The sequence below is a fragment of the Mirounga angustirostris genome, unplaced genomic scaffold, assembly GCF_029215605.1.
Source record: "Mirounga angustirostris isolate CCGP_5_RB_7025 unplaced genomic scaffold, mMirAng1.0.hap1 SCAF_2, whole genome shotgun sequence".
Classification (NCBI taxonomy): Eukaryota; Metazoa; Chordata; class Mammalia; order Carnivora; family Phocidae; genus Mirounga; species Mirounga angustirostris.
Window position 1 is genome coordinate 152,895,533 of NW_026991710.1, and position 16,952 is coordinate 152,912,484.

General features: G+C 35.9%; 1 protein-coding gene across 3 annotated transcripts in view; it reads right to left on the minus strand.

The window, feature by feature from the left end:
• Window positions 1-1,685: 1,685 nt before the first annotated feature.
• The window catches only part of FZD3 (frizzled class receptor 3), a 94,826-nt gene continuing 79,559 nt past the window's right edge, over window positions 1,686-16,952 (minus strand). For all 3 annotated transcript variants that reach the window (XM_045880080.3, XM_064585332.1, XM_064585333.1), the window contains one exon: window positions 1,686-4,887. In XM_045880080.3, the coding sequence (XP_045736036.1) occupies window positions 4,674-4,887 (214 nt within the window). In that variant the 3' untranslated portion in view covers window positions 1,686-4,673. The remainder of the gene's footprint in view (window positions 4,888-16,952) is intronic.

Consider the following 16,952-nt stretch of genomic DNA (forward strand, 5'->3'; position numbering starts at 1 on the left):
ATCAAGTTATGGTTATTAACTTTTTAAAATTTGTTCTTAATCAGAAAGAATTAGGCAGATGAAAGTCCTCAAAGGAAAAAAAGTTATAGGGTCTATACTGTTTATATTTTTCTTGTTTCAATGGAGTCAATTTATATAATTTCATATCAGAAGAAAAATATAATGGAGATCCCCAAATTCCTGTTGAGAGTGACCTACAAATTTAACTGTATAAATTTGAGATCATGCTCTGTTATACATATATTAAACAGCTAACACAGTTTAAGGGCATAGCTACTCTTGAAAAAGAACCTCATTTTTAAAAGGTTAATTGAATTGTTGACTCAAAGATTATACCAAACGAATAATGGTCTAATTGCCTACTTTGTTGTTGCTGCTAAATACTACTGAAGACCATATCCTTGTTTTCTATAACCCCCAAGTTCTAACAAAAACAAATAATATCTGTAGAGCCATTTACAGGTTACAGAGCACGATAACACATGTTATCTCATTTGATCCTTACAACCAAAGTCCAGTGAGGTAGGTTTGGGGACCAAAAATTACCTTATCCTCATTTTAGACTGAAGAAATGGGAGACTAAATGACCTGTCCAGCTCACATCATAATTATGGGTCTCTGAATTCCAAGCCTAATGGAATTTTCACTGCACTAGACTATGTAAGTCATCCAAGTGGTAATATGTAAATATAGCTTTGGCATGTCAAAAGCAGTATAAATATCATCATAATGAAATTTTGGTATGTTACTGTTTTCTAAGCTCTGGCCAATGATCCACTAAAATTTTTTTTTAAGTAGTTCCTTTTATATCACAGGGATATAGCCCCACCAAGATAGTTACAACTTGTTATATCCAGCTCTTATCACAAAGAAACTAATGAGGTAGGCTAAAACGTAGTAAATTTTTTCTAAATTAAAGAGATTCTTAGAATTTTCATACATCTGCTCTAAGAAGCTGAAAATCATTACTAATAAAGGTTTGCTTGAATGTTCATTTACCCAACTAGTCTACAAAGATCTAACTTAACATAAAACCAACAAGAGCTTAAATACTTCTAAGAATTGCTATTCACCTTTTAAAATTAATAAAGTGTTGGTACAAGTTTGTGTATATATTTCTTGTGCAAGTTACGTATTTATTACTTGCCACATGTTATTCTGGTAAAGCAGAGACTTCATTTCACTCAATTTAAATTTAGATCCTTCAAATTCCTTTGAGGTGAGAATCTCACTACTAAGGCTAAAAGTGAGTTTTATGACATGTGTTGTTCATTCATAAATATTTATTGAAAAACCTACTATATACTAAGCACTTTGTAGTTGTGATTAATCAATTTTTCTTTGAAACCAATTATTGTTTTGAGCTTAATATTATCTTTTGCTTTAATTATTGAACAAGTTAAACAGTATTGGTGAAATCGAAGTACTTTTTGAAAGCCTCTTGATTATATATTAACATTTTAGAGAGAACTATTATTTTCTCAGTTGTCAGCTGTATAAATAAAATACTAAACATTATCACATGCCAATCAAAACACAAATTAAAGTTAAACAGATGGTAAGAAAGCTGTCCCAACTTGTTCAAGTTGGTTTAAAGGAACTGAGACTTTGAAATTGCTGGTTTGCCATAGTTCTTTAACTGTTTCTTAAAAAAAATTCTTAATTTAAAGCACCAGTTTGATAAATAACATGACCCAAACTAAATACTGTATCTAAAACGATGCATTGATGATATTAAATAAATTTTGTGGAGCAAAATTAAGATACTTAAAGTAACTGAAATGTCAACATAGCATTTACATATATGCTGACAGTGAGTTTAACAAAGAAGATAAAATGCATATATAAAAAACAGGGAGCACAAAGTTAAGATATTCATAACTGTCTACACTTGGCCTACTTGTACAAGAAAATCAATTAACATTTTGGCAATTGATAATATAATGCAGATGGCGATGGATGACAACATCTTTGAGCTCAAACTGGTACCTTCTATTTTAACTTATTTTTGTTTCTGAATGTTTGTTTTGGTCCTCATGCTGTTCTCAGGGGAGATTCTCAGAAAAAAAGCCTTATGAATTACTAAGTTACTGCATAAATGAGTTGTTGTAAATTTGGCCTTCAGAGGAAAGGTTTACTAATTGTCAGTTATGAGGGAAATTAGAGTCTGCCTATCTAGTACTAACTCCAGTTCCAAGGAGAAAGACGATGAAGACAGAGGAAAAAGAAAAATGCTTTGGGGCTAAATGTTCAAATATGTTCTATAAAGAGCTAATCATAAACAATAAGACATACGTACTTTGAAAAAATATGACATACAAATTATCAGAAAACTGATTTTTGTACTTGATGAAAGCCTTTTTTTTCAACACCTAATTTCTTGGTATTTTTTATTTTAAAGGAGAGGAAAAAAGTACACATGAATTAAACACATGTCAAGGAATGTACTACAGTAGCCCTCAAACAAATCTCTTAAATCCTTAATAATCTTTTTTTTTTTAAAGATTTTATTTATTCATTTGAGAGAGAATGAGATAGAGAGAGCATGAGAGGGGGGAGGGTCAGAGGGAGAAGCAGACCCCCTGCTGAGCAGGGAGCCCGATGCGGGACTCGATCCCGGGACTCCAGGATCATGACCTGAGCCGAAGGCAGTCGCTTAACCGACTGAGCCACCCAGGCGCCCCGTTAAATCCTTAATAATCTTAATCCCTTATATTTCATAATGCTTTACAGTTTTCAAAAAGCTTTCATATGATTTTTCATGTGATCCCCATTTGACAACTTTGTGAGGTAGGTACTTATTTTCTATCTTCATTTATAAACAAGGGAACTGAGGCTCAGAGAAATTTACTTGTTAAAGGTGACAAAACTGGCGTATGACAAAGCCAGGCCTCTCTAGAGTCCTGGAATATTTTCCCAAGTGTGATTCTTGGATTACCTGCATTAAGAATCACCTGTAGTATTTTTAGAACTACAGACTTTAAAATTGGACTTTACTTACTGAATATGAATCTTTAGGGGTGGGGCCCCAAATTCCACATTTATAATGGACAATAAAATGAAGAAAAGTTGTATATCAGGTGATGATACAAAAGCACAACATTGAGTCCAGCTAGATATTTATGTGATATAATATGATGCCATCAGCTCATTATCAGGCGGCAAGTTAGTTTGAAACAGCCTGCAGCCTGGCTGCAGATCAGAATCACCTAGAAAGCTTTTTAAAAAAACCTACTAATTCTCCTCTGAATGAGAGGAAGGTGTTGAGCATCAGAAGTTCCGCAAGGGATTCTTATCTATAGTCAGGGCTGAGGACAACTTTTTAAATACGCTTTTCTATAAAACACATCCAGCATTTTCCACAATTTTTCTTTCCCTTCTAAGCAATTTCATGCCTAATAAAGTTTGCAGTTTTTATTGTAAATTGTTTAAACAGTACACGACAAAATGTCAAACATTTTTGAATTGATATTGGTAAGACTAAATATTATACTTCACAGCAAGACTAATCATGCTTCATTTAGTTACAATGATTTTCAAATACCTCAATCACCACTTTGGACTTAGTTTATATATATTTCAACTGTAAAAAACAAAGATCCAGAGTCTGAAAACAAGAACGTGGGGCAAAAAGCTGTAGCCTAATGGCTACTGGGCAATGCAAATGCAGACAATCAAGTCACTGATAGGAGGGGCCTGGGTACCACGATCTGGTGGCTTTGGCAAGATCACATCTCACTGTAGAAAACTACAACAAAGAATATAGAGAAAACATTTTGCCATTTTGTAATTGTGATTCCCACAAAAAAGTTTATAATGTGTGATGTTTCTCTTATTACATGCCTCCATGGAACAGATCTGAACATGAAGTTCTCTGTGAATCAATACTACTACATGGGAAAAGATGACTACAAATTAAACTTCTTCCACCATGCATATGGTTAAGTTATAAAAACATAGCCAGTAAAAGTAATATTTACAAAAGTAATAAAGAGCACAATTATAGAGAAAAAATGTCCATCTCCGCCTTTTATTCCATTGCAAATCCTAATCCTGTATGTCTCTGGATGAAGATTATTTTGATAGAATTTTTAAAGAGCCTTCAGTAGACTATTCAGATTCTTCTGCTGATCTTATATCCTATTAGCTAAAATACCCTTGCTGATTTATCAAATTCTCCGACAGTTTAAAAACATAGTTCTTCTTCACTTAGTGGAAAGAAAACTACAAAGTCCAACTATTCATCTGAGAAATAAGCCTTGCATAGAAAATTTCCTTAATTCTGAAATTTCGTCTTATTAATACAACTACCAGAATGTTATCTCACAACTAGTTGATATCATATGAAAGTTCACTACAAAGCAGTCACCACACATTTAGGGTTTTTCTAAATATAAAATAAGTGGGTTTATAAAAATGCTTACCAGACAAATAATTATCTCTTCATAACCTAGAAATAAGAATTATTTATGTGATGGTATAATTATTAGCATTTTTGATGCCTTGATGTTCCAAGTTTGATGCAATATAAAAAGTAAAAGTTTACTTTTCCAATGGACACAATCTGCACCTGACTGAAAGCATGATAACAGTGAGTTACAGCAATCAGTCAAGCAAAGGCAAAGAATAAAGTCTGCTTTTTAAATAGCGCAAGTTTTCCACCTTCGGACAATTTAAGCACTGGTTCCATCTTCTTCAATAACCCGATTCATGCTGGTACCGTGGGTGATGTGAGTCATGGGATTATTACTGAGGTCTCTGATGCTGCTATGTCGGGACTGTTCATTGAGCCGGTGAGAGCTACTGTGCCTCGAGTGATCCGTCAGTCGTGACATGCTGCCGTGAGGTAGTCTCTCTTCCATTCCTCTGTAACTGCAGGGAGTGTACCTAACACACAAGAGTTTATTTTGAAGCAGGTAACAGAACACACCAGAAAACTAAGAACTGTCATGAAAATGCCTCATTACGTAAAATGATTAGGAAACCAACAAGTGAAAAAGTAACAACCAACTTTTGATGATTTTACAGTAATTTCAAAAAGTAGACTTATTCACATGGTTGACCAGAAAGGGAGAAACCCATCTCATTAAATTCAGAATTAAGGTCTTATTCTTTGCAAAGAGACAGAAGCTAAGGTTAAATAGAGCTGACTGATATAGAGCTACCTGCAAAATATGGATACTTTCCACATTCAAATGAATTTTGGATTATGAGGTGGGTTCTGGCAGAGGAGGAACAAGAATAGAAGAAATAGGGCATTGTCCCAGGGAGTCTATAAGGCTGGTTATAATTAGTAGTAGAACAAACTCAAATTTTACTGAAAGACTAGGGTTGAAAGAAGGAGCATATGAAATTAGAGGAGAAATTAGTGTAACCTAAAAAAAAAAGGTGAATGAATTGTCAAGCAATGATGACAGTATGTGCCGACAGCTTCTTTCTAGATATCCCAGTCAACACCTGAACAACTACCTAATTACTTTTCATTAGGGCTTGAGGCTGTGAAGATGCTATTTCATAAAAGCTACATCTATTTAAATATTCTAGTAACAACCTCATAACATTTGTAAGGTTATTTCTCTATTCCAGATAAAGCAAATTCTCTCCTTACCCCTAGCCCAAGACCCAGCTTTTGAGAAGTACAATGTATGTGAACTGTGTTACACTGCGTATTGTAGGCAGGCAGTCTTCTCTCCATCATTGTGTTTATCTTGAAAGACAACAGTGGGAGCATCAGAGATAAGAAAACACACTTACATATACCTCTTTGTAAAAAAGTAATTTAGGATAACAAAGCTCAAAGAAAATGTAACTGAATATAATTTATAACTTTAATTAACATATTAAATTTTACTTTAATACTGCTAAAATTAAAAAGGATATAGCAGGCCATTCCTTTTTAAAATAGTCAATGGGGGGGCACGTAGGTGGCTCAGTTGGTTGGTTAAGTGACTGACTTCGGCTCAGATCATGATCCTGGAGTCCCAGGATCAAGTCCCGCATAGAGCTCCCTGCTCAGCAGGGAGTCTCCTTCTCCCTCTGAACCTCCCCCTCTTGTGCTCTCTCTCTCATTCTCTCTCAAATAAATAAATAAAATTAAAAAAAAAATAGTCATCAGAGGTGCCTGCATGGTTCAGTTGGTTGAGCGTCTGACTCTTGGTTTCGGCTTAGGTTGTGATCTCATGGTTGTGAGATCAGCCCTGCGTGGGGCTCCATGCTGGGCACGGAGGCTGCTTAAGATTCTCTCTCTCCCTCTGACCCTTTCCCCACCCCATCCCCTGCTCACATGTGTGCTTGTTCTCTCTCTAAAAAATAAAATAAATTTTTAAAAATGGTCATCAAAAGAATGAATCAAGCAGCTGAAGACCTACTGGCTGTCAAAATCATTCATTTATCATTTCTTCATAATTACAAATTTCATGACTCAATATGAATCATTTATAAAATTTAAAGATTTTAAAGACTGGTTCATACACTACTGAGGTAATCCAGTTTTATAGAAGTGCTTGTCAAATGTTTTCATCAGATCACAGTTAAAAAATTGAGAAGCCCTGGGGTACCTGGGTAGCTCAGTGGGTTAAGCATGTGCCTTCAGCTCAGGTCATGATCCCAGGGTTCTGGGATGTGGCCTAGCTACAGGCTCCCTGCTCAGTGGGGAGCCCGCTTCTCTATCTGCCCCTCCCCCTAGCACATGATCTTTCTCCCTCAAATAAGTATTTTTTTAAAAAATTGAGAAGTCCTTTTATTTATTTATTTTTTTATTAAAAGATTTATCCATTTATTTTAGAGAGAAAGAGTGAGAGAGCACACAAGTGGGGGGAGGGGCAGGAGAGAAGCAGACCCCCTGCTCAGTGTGGAGCCCCCACATGGCTTGATCTCATGAACCCAAGATCATGACCTGAGACAGAACCAAGAGTTGCACGCCCAACCTCTGGAGCCACCCAGACGCCCCTATTTTTTAGTTTTTTAAAGATTTTTTTTCTTTTTTAAAAATATTTATTTATTTGACAGAGAGCGACACAGCGAGAGAGGGAACACAAGCAGGGGGAGAGGGAGCCACCCAGGTGCCCTAAAGATTTTATTTTTATTTTTTTTAAAGATTTATTTATTTATTTGAGAGAGCAAGAATGAGAGAGATAGAGAGTACATGAGAGGGGAGAGGGTTAGAGGGAGAAGCAGGCTCCTTGCCGAGCAGGGAGCCCGATGCGGAACTCGATCCCAGGACTCCAGGATCATGACCTGAGCCGAAGGCAGTCGCTTAACCAACTGAGCCACCCAGGTGCCCCTAAAGATTTTATTTTTAAGTAATCTCTACCCTCAGCATGGGACTTGAACTCACAACCCTGAGACCAAGAGTTGTGTGCTCCACCAACTGAGGCAGCAGGGTGCCTCAGAAGTCCTTTCAAAATGATAAAAGAAAGCATGTCTTTTGTTTTCAGTCTGAATAAAGCAAAAAAAAATTTAAGAATGATAAGATGCATTTTAAATATTTTTAAAATTTCTTATGTTAGTAGGTAAAAGAGCATTTAATTCTTTTTTTTTTTTTTTTTAACTAACATCTAATGTATTATTTGTTTCATGGGTACAGGTCTGTGATTCATCAGTCTTACACAATTCACAGCACTCACCATAGCACATACCCTCCCCAATGTCTATCACCCAGCCACCCCATCCCTCCCACCCCCCACCACTCCAGCAACCCTGTTTGTTTCCTGAGGTTAAGAGTCTCTTATGGTTTGTCTCCCTCTCTGGTTTTGTCTTGTTTCATTTTTCCCTCCCTTCCCCTACGATCCTCTGTCTTGTTTCTCAAATTCCTCATATCAGTGAGATCATATGATACTTGTCTTTCTCTGATTGACTTATTTCGCTTATTTCTAGTTCCATCCATGTAGTTGCAAAAGGCAAGATTTCATCTTTTTGATGAATGCATAATATTCCATTGTGTATATATATACCACATCTTCTTTATCCATTCATCTGTTGATGGACATCTGGGCTCTTTCCATAGTTTGGCTATTGTGGACATTGCTGCTATAAACACTGGGGTGCACGTGCCCCTTCAGATCACTACATTTGTATCTTTGGGGTAAATACCCAGTAATGCAATTGCTGGGTCGTCGGGTAGCTCTATTTTCAACTGTTTGAGGAACCTCCATACTGTTTTCCAGAGTGGCTGCACCAGCTTGCATTTCCATCAACAGTGTAGGAGGTTCCCCTTTCCCCGCATCCTCGCCAACATCTGTCGTTTCCTGACTTGTTAATTTTCGCCATTCTGACTGGTGTGAGGTGGTATCTCATTGAGGTTTTGATTTGGATTTCCCTGATGCCGAGTGATGTTGAGCACTTTTTCATGTGTCTATTGGCCATTTGGACATCTTCTTTGTAGAAATGTCTGTTTATGTCTTCTGCCCATTTCTTGATTGGATTATTTGTTCTTTGGGTGTTGAGTTTGAGAAGTTCTTTACAGATTTTGGATACTAGCCCTTTATCTGATATGTCATTTGCAAATATCTTCTCCCATTCTGTCAGTTGTCTTTTGGTTTTGTTGACTGTTCCCTTTGCTGTGCAGGAGCTTTTTATCTTGATGAAGTCCCAGCAGTTCATTTTTGCCCTTGCTTCCCTTGCCTTTGGCGATGTGTCTAGGAAGGATTTGCTGTGGTTGAGGTCGGAGAAGTTGCTGCCTGTGTTCTCCTCAAGGATTTTGATGGATTCCTGTCTCACATTTAGGTCTTTCATCCATTTTGAGTCTATTTTTGTGTGTGGTGTAAGGAAATGGTCCAGTTTCATTCTTCTGCATGTGGCTGTCCAATTTTCCCAACACCATTTGTTGAAGAGACTGTCTTTTTTCCATTGGATTTTCTTTCCTGCTTTGTCAAAGATTGGTTGACCATAGAGTTGAGGGTCCATTTCTGGGCTCTCTATTCTGTTCCATTGATCTATGTGTCTGTTTTTGTGCCAGTACCATACTGTCTTGATGATTACAGCTTTGTGATAGAGCTTGAAGTCCAGAATTGTGATGCCACCAGCTTTGCTTTTCTTTTTCAACATTCCTCTGGCTATTCGGGGTCTTTTCTGGTTCCATACAAATTTTAGGATTATTTGTCCCATTTCTTTGAAAAAAGTTGATGGTATTTTGATAGGGATTGCATTAAATGTGTAGGTTGCTCTAGATAGCATAGACATTTTAACAATATTTGTTCTTCCAATCCATAAGCATGGAACCTTTTTCCATTTCTTTGTGTCTTCCTCAATTTCTTTCATGAGTATTCTATAGTTTTCTGAGTACAGATTCTTTGCCTCTTTGGTTAGATTAATTCCTAGGTATCTTATGGTTTTGGGTGCAATTGTAAACGGGATTGGCTCCTTAATTTCTCTTTCTTCTATCTTGTTGTTGGTGGATAGAAGTGCAACTGATTTCTGTGCATTGATTTTATATCCTACCACTTTACTGAATTCCTGTATGAGTTCTAGCAGTTTTGGGGTGGAGTCTTTTGGGTTTTCCTCATAAAGTATCATATCATCTGCAAAAAGTTAGAGTTTCACTTCTTCTTTGCTGATTCGGATGCCTTTGATTTCTTTTTGTTGTCTGATTGCTGAGGGTAGGACTTCTAGTACTATGCTGAATAGCAGTGGTGATAGTGGACATCCCTGCCATGTTCCTGACCCTAGAGGAAAAGCTCTCAGTTTTTCCCCATTGAGAATGAGTTTTGCTGTGGGTTTTTCATAGACGGCTTTTATGATATTGAGGTATGTACCCTCTATCCCTACACTCTGAAGAGTTTTAATCAAGAAAGGATGCTGTACTTTATCAAATGCTTTTTTCTGCATCTATTGAGAGGATCATATGGTTCTTGTTCTTTCTTTTATTAATGTATTGTATCACATTGATTGATTTGCGGATGTTGAACCAATCTTTCAGGCCAGGAATAAATCCCACTTGGTCGTGGTGAATAATCCTTTTAATGTACTGTTAGATCCTATTAGGTAATATTTTGGTGAGAATTTTTGCATCCATGTTCATCAGGGATATTGGTCTGTAGTTCTCCTTTTTTATGGGGTTTTTGTCTGGTTTTGGGATCAAGGTAATGCTGGCCTCATAAAATGAGTTTGGAAGTTCTCCTTCTATTTCTATTTTTTAGAACAGTTTCAGAAGAATAGGTATTAATTCTCCTTTAAATGTTTGGTAGAATACCCCTGGGAAGCCATCTGGCCCTGGGCTCTTATTTCTTGGGATATTTTTGATTACTGCTTCAATTTCCTTAGTGGTTATGGGTCTGTTCAGGTTTTCTACTTCTTCCTTGTTCAGTTTTGTTAGTTTATACATCTCTAGGAATGCATCCAATTCTTCCAGATTATTTAATTTGCTGGCATATAGTTGCTCATAATATGTTCTTATAATTGTTTGTATTTCTTTAGTGTTGGCTGTGATCTCTCCTCTTTCATTCATGATTTTATTTGGGTCATTTCTCTTTTCTTTTTGATAAGTCTGGCCAGGGGTTTATCAATCTTATTAATTCTTTCAAAGAACCAGCTCCTAGTTTCATTGATCTGTTCTACTGTTCTTTTGGTTTCTATTTCATTGATTTCTGCTCTAATCTTTATTATTTCTCTTCTCCTGCTGGGTTTAGGCTTTATTTGTTCTTTCTCCAGATCCCTTCAGTGTAGGGTTAGATTGTGTATTTGAGACCTTTCTTGTTTCTTGAGAAAGGCTTGTATTGCTATATACTTTCCTCTTAGGACTGCCTTTGCTACATCCCAAAGATTTTGAACAGTTGTGTTTTCATTTTCATTTGTTTCCATGAATTTTTTAAATTCTTCTTTGATTTCCTGGTTGACTATTCATTCTTCAGTAGGATGCTCTTTAGCCTCCATGTATTTGAGTTCTTTCCAACTTTCCTCTTGTGATTGAGTTCTAGTTTCAAAGCATTGTGGTCTGAGGATATGCAGGGAATGATCCCAATCTTTTGGTACTGGTTGAGACCTGATTTGTGATCCAGGATGTGATCTATTCTGGAGAATGTTCCATGGGCACTAGAGAAGAATGTGTATTCTGTTGCTTTGGGATGGAATGTTCTGAATATATCTGTGAAGTCCATCTGGTCCAGTATGTCATTTAAAGCCTTAATTTCCTTGTTGATCTTTTGCTTAGATGATCTGTCCATTTCAGTGAGGGGGGTGTTAAAGTCCCCCACTATTATTGTATTGTTGTTGATGTGTTTCTTTGCTTTTGTTATTAATTGGCTTATATAATTGGCTGCTCCCACATTAGGGGCATAGATATTTACAATTGTTAGATCTTCTTGTTGGATAGACCCTTTAAGTAGGATATAGTGTCCTTCCTCATCTCTTATTACAGTCTTTGGTTTAAAATCTAATTTGTCTGATATAAGGATTGCCACCCCAGCTTTCTTTTGATGTCCATTAGCACGGTAAATTGTTTTCCACCCCCACACTTTAAATCTGGAGGTGTCTTTGGGTCTAAAATGAGTCTCTTGCAGACAGCATATCAATGGGTCTTGTTTTTTAATCCAATCTGATACCCCGTGTCTTTTGATTGGGGCATTTAGCCCATTTACATTCAGGATAACTATTGAAAGATAGGAATTTAGTGCCATTGTATTTGCCTGTAAGGTGACTGTTACTGTATATTGTCTGTGTTCCTTCCTGGTCTATGTTACTTTTAGGCTCTCTCTTTGCTTAGAGGACCCCCTTCAATATTTCTCTTAGTTTTTGTTTAATCTGGAAGCTTTTTATCTCTCCTTCTATTTTCAATGACAGCCTAGATGGATATAGTATTCTTGGCTGCATATTTTTCTCATTTAGTGCTCTGAATATATCATGCCAGTCCTTTCTGGCCTGCCAGGTGTCTGTGGATAGGTCTGTTGCCAATCTAATGTTTCTACCATTGTAGGTTACAGACCTCTTATCCCGAGCTGCTTTCAGGATTTTCTCTTTGCCTCTGAGATTTGTGAGTTTTACTATTAGATGTCGGGTGTTGACCTATTTTTATTGATTTTGAGGGAGAATTCTCTGTGCCTCCTGGATTTTGATGCCAAAATGCTTCCTTTCCCAAATTAGGGAAGTTCTCCGCTGTAATTTGCTCTAATATACCTTCTGCCCCTCTCTTTCTTCTTCTGGGATCCCCATTATTCTAATATTGTTTTGTCTTATGGTATCACTTACCTCTCGAATTCTGCCCTCGTAATTCAGTAGTTGTTTATCTCTCTTTTTCTCAGCTTCTTTATTCTCCATCATTTGGTCTTCTATATCACTAATTGTCTCTTGTGCCTCATTTATCCTAGCAGTTAGAGCCTCCATTTTTTATTGCACCTCATTAATAGCCTTTTTGATTTCGACTTGATTAGATATTAGTTCTTTTATTTCTCCAGAAAGGGTTCTTTAGTATCTTTAATGCTTTTTTCAAGCCCATCTTTATAATCGTCATTCTGAACTCTAGTTCCGACATCTTACTAATGTCTGTATTGATTAGGTCCCTGGCAGTCAGTACTGCCTCTTGTTCTTTTTTTTTTTTTTGAGGTGAGTTTTTCCATCTTGTCATTTTGTCCAGAGGAGAATAGATGAATGAGAGAACAAAATGCTAAAAGGGTAACAACAATCCCAGAAAAATATACACTTCCAGAAAGTGGTCACTTTTCTGTTCATAGAATTGCTGCTATTCTTTTCTTCAATCTCCTGTTGAGTTTGTAGGTGTTCAGAATGGTTTGATAACTATCTAGCTGAATTCCTGGGACCAGATGAACTTTAGGTCTCCTACTCCTCCACCATCTTGCTTCTCCCCCCAAGAACATTTAATTCTTATCTACTAGAAGATATTTCACATTCAAGACAAATAGTTTTAAATTTGATTTGTATATTTTGGTAAAATAATTACACTGTTTGCAAATGAAAATATTTCAGAATGAGATTATTCTAGTTAATAATTATTATTTTGCATCATGATTATTGTCCTAAATTAGGTGAAAGATTTTTCCAAATATAACTTGCCAGGTAATTTGGAGATCTTTCATCTCTCAAATGACTTCAAAAGCATCTATTTCAAATAAATATGGCAAATGAAAAAAGCCAACTATGATACAGTTTAATGAATGATATCAAAGTAATTAAAAAATAAAAACAAATCATTATTTAAATATATGAATTGGGTATTTTCTAAAATAAAACCTAAATCTTTGAGTTTAACAAATTAAGACTCAAAAGATACATTTTTCATAGAAAAAATTACTATATTGAGTTCTTATGTTGATTTATTTAAATGAAATATAAGGTTATCACAAAATTCTAGAGTATGAACAACCTGCCTATGGATAATTAGGAATCAACTACACAGAAAAATAAATTTAATTATAGTGTTTAATCTCAATTGTATATATGGGAATTACCAAATTTATTTATCTTTTGCCAGTCATTTAAACCACTGTGACTGGGGCACCTAGGTGGCACAATCGGTTAAGTGTCTGACTCTTGGTTTTGGCTCAGGTCATTATCTCAGAGTCATGAGATCAAGCCCCACATTGGACTCCACACTCAGCATGGACTCTGCTTAAGACTCTCTCATCCTCTCCCTCTCTCTGCCCCTACCCCCCTGCTCTTTCTCTCTCTTAAAATAAATATTTTTTTAAAAAAACAACACTGTGACCATCTACTCTAATATACAATATAAAAATGTACATTCATTTTAATATAAGTTTAGACAAAATGATAGGAATGGTTAATTTGCTGAAAAGATAATATGGTGTATTCCAAAGTCAAAATGAAAGAAACTTAAAGATGATTTAATCTTTTTGATTCTCTATACTAGTTGCTGCCATTAATATAAATAATTGAATTCATTTTGGTTTAATCAGTATCTCATTATATTCATTCCCTAGCTTTCCCTTGTTATGTCATCTACTTATCACCTAATCACTCATTCCCAAACCTCCACCTACCTACTCAGCCACTTCCTTTTCTACCCATCCTCTAATCTAACAATTACTTATTCTTTGAAGTTGACATACATGTGTAGGTGTATTTGCCTCAGTCTATTTTATTTCATGAAGCACTGAGATAAATAATTACCCATCAAGGAGTCTGGACTAGAGTGAATATTGAGAAGCAAGGGTGTGTGTGTGCATGTGTGTGTGTGTGTGTGTGATCTCATAATCAGATACCATTAGATGATGAGAAAACAATGGCCAAAAGATAGTGTTAACATATAAACTTAAAAACTGACAGATAAGAAAGAAATTTCCATGAGATGGTTTCTGGAATTATGAAAATCCCTATTTAGACTTTTATGTTCAACATGGTCTCAGAATCTTTCAGATCTGCTCTTACGTTCTGGCTATGGCAGAGGGCCTTAAAATAGGAGTATTCATGTACCACACAGAACACCCTTAGTAGACTGTCATTTTAGTTCTGGGCCCTGAATTCCTGGTAAATGCCCCTGTTTCTTTTCTTTTCTTCTTTTTTTTTAAGTAATCCCTACACCCAACGTGGGGCTCCAATTCACAAATCCAAGATCAAGAGTTGCATGCTCTACCGACTGGGCCAGCCAGGCACCCCTAAATACCCATATTATTTCTTTTATTTTCTTTTTTTTAAAAACCCACATTATTTCTAAAGTCATTAGTTATTCAACAGATTTGTCTCTTGATAGCTAGACAGACAGACAATACAGACAGATATACAGATAAAGATATATGCCTAGCACTATGCTACATATTATGGGGAAATACAGAGATGTCTTTCACCTAGTTCTCATTCTCCAGAAGTTACAAACTTAGCTGAGAAAAGACAGCTGTATGGAAAATAGGTCATACCCCCAAAAATGATTAAAAAGCAATTAACTGCCATGGATACGGGAATTAAGTAGGCCTTAAAGGATGGGTATAATTTTGATTAAACAGAGAGGTAGGAAAGGCCATTATAGGAAGTCATAATTTCTCCTCTGGTTTTCATAACACTATACTTTTATTTATTCCTTCATATGTCAATAAGCACTTTCTTTGAATCACATTCTGGCTATTCTTCCTATGTTATTATTACTGTAAGTATTTAAACCAAAGACTCATTCTTGGTCTGTTCTTTTATTATGTTTCAAATAATTCCATCTCATAATTTTAATTATCAATTACCTTATATTAGTGATTATAAACTTTCTTATCTAAACTCCAGTTCCATTCAGATTACAGAGGCTGAAATACTCTATATTTCATTGCCTTCAGAAATTCTCTACTCAGTATGAATTTATCTTTTATTACCATTCATTTACCCTATATATTTCCTCTAAGATATTTTCATAGGCCAATCTGATCTTTCCCTTATAAAGTTCTATAACATCAATCATCTCTAACACTCACTGTTTTAATTATATGCTGACTTGCACTATTATGTAATTGGCTCTTAGGTAAATATGTCTTATCTTTCCTATAAGATTATGCTCCTAGGGGCGCCTGGGTGGCTCAGCTGGTTGAGCATCTGCCTTTGGCTCAAGTCATGATCCTGGGGTTCTGGGATCGAGCCCCACATTGGGCTCCATGATAAGCAGGGAGCCTACTTCTCCCTCTCCCCCTGCTGCTCATTCTGCTTCTGCTCTCTCTCTGTCAAATAAATGGGTGACATCTTAAAAAAAAAAAAAAAAAGATCATGCTCCTACAATGCAGAAATTATACCTCACCTCACCTTTCTTTCTTCTATATAACTATACACAGAATGCCACATGCAAAGGTGTATTATAATTGTTCTTCCTTATTGAAAAGGATGAGGCTAATAATGTCAAATGTCAAATAATGCTGAGAGTTAGTTCATAGAGGGTGGTGTTGACAAAACATATTCTAAAAGACTCTCAGATCCCCTCCCTCCTTATGAATATCTTAAGATAGGACCCATAAATTACTGCAGAAACTTCCCAACTGGGATTACTTACAATCTTCTCTCCTATGCTGTTGCCAAAGTGATCTTTCTAAAACAAATCCGATTTTATTACCTCAAGGCCTCAAGTCCTTTAAGAGTTTCTTATTGCTGTCAGGAAGAAAATCCAAACTCCTCAGCATGTTTCATTTGCTCAAGCATATATACTATGCTCTAGCTAACCTCTGGTACCTAACTGCCTGTTTGTCCTCCTTGCTTCCACATATGCTGTTTCCTTGTCTTTAATTTCAACTGCCTCCTCTGCATCCTATTCAAAGTAGAAATCCTGCTTGTGGAGTTTTCTATGACTTTCAATAATAAATTAAATGGTTTTCTTCTCTGGGATCTCAAAGCATTTTGTATATGATTTTATTATACCCATTAAAGTGTATTACAACTGTCTACTCTTCTGTCTTCCATTTTGTGTCCCCAACACTTAGAAGAGCACTTCTCATATAGGAGTGTTGAATGGAAAGAAAAAGGCCAAAAAATGAAAGGATCTTTGAATGTCGTTAAAAAACAGGTCATTGGTGATGTTAGAAAGTACAGTTTAGGTGGATAAGAAGAAAAAAAAAAGACTAGATATATACGAAATGAAGGATGGAATAGGTAGAAAGAAAATATTCAACATATTCATTTCAAAAATCTGCAAGAAAAGAAAAAAGAAATGGATGAAAGAAAAAATATCACAAAGAAAGACTGCTTTTTTAAAAACACAGATAGCTGACCAAGTTAGAAGGCAAAAGAAAGCAATTTGAGAGAAAAAACCAGAAGATTTAAAAAGAGCAAGTACAGAAATCATATCCTATACTCAGAGGACAGAGATGACAGAGAGAAAGGCTAGAATGAGACTGGAAGAATATAAGACATTGTTGAAACAGATGTTTCAAAGTAAGCATAGAATACTTTCCATTTCAGGCATTAGAATTTTCATTCTTTTAGTTTCCCAAACTAGAAATCTTAAAAACAAAAACGCCCCAAACCAACCAAATGAAAAAACTTTGGCACGTTCCTTCTATCCAGCTATTATTAATCTATAACCA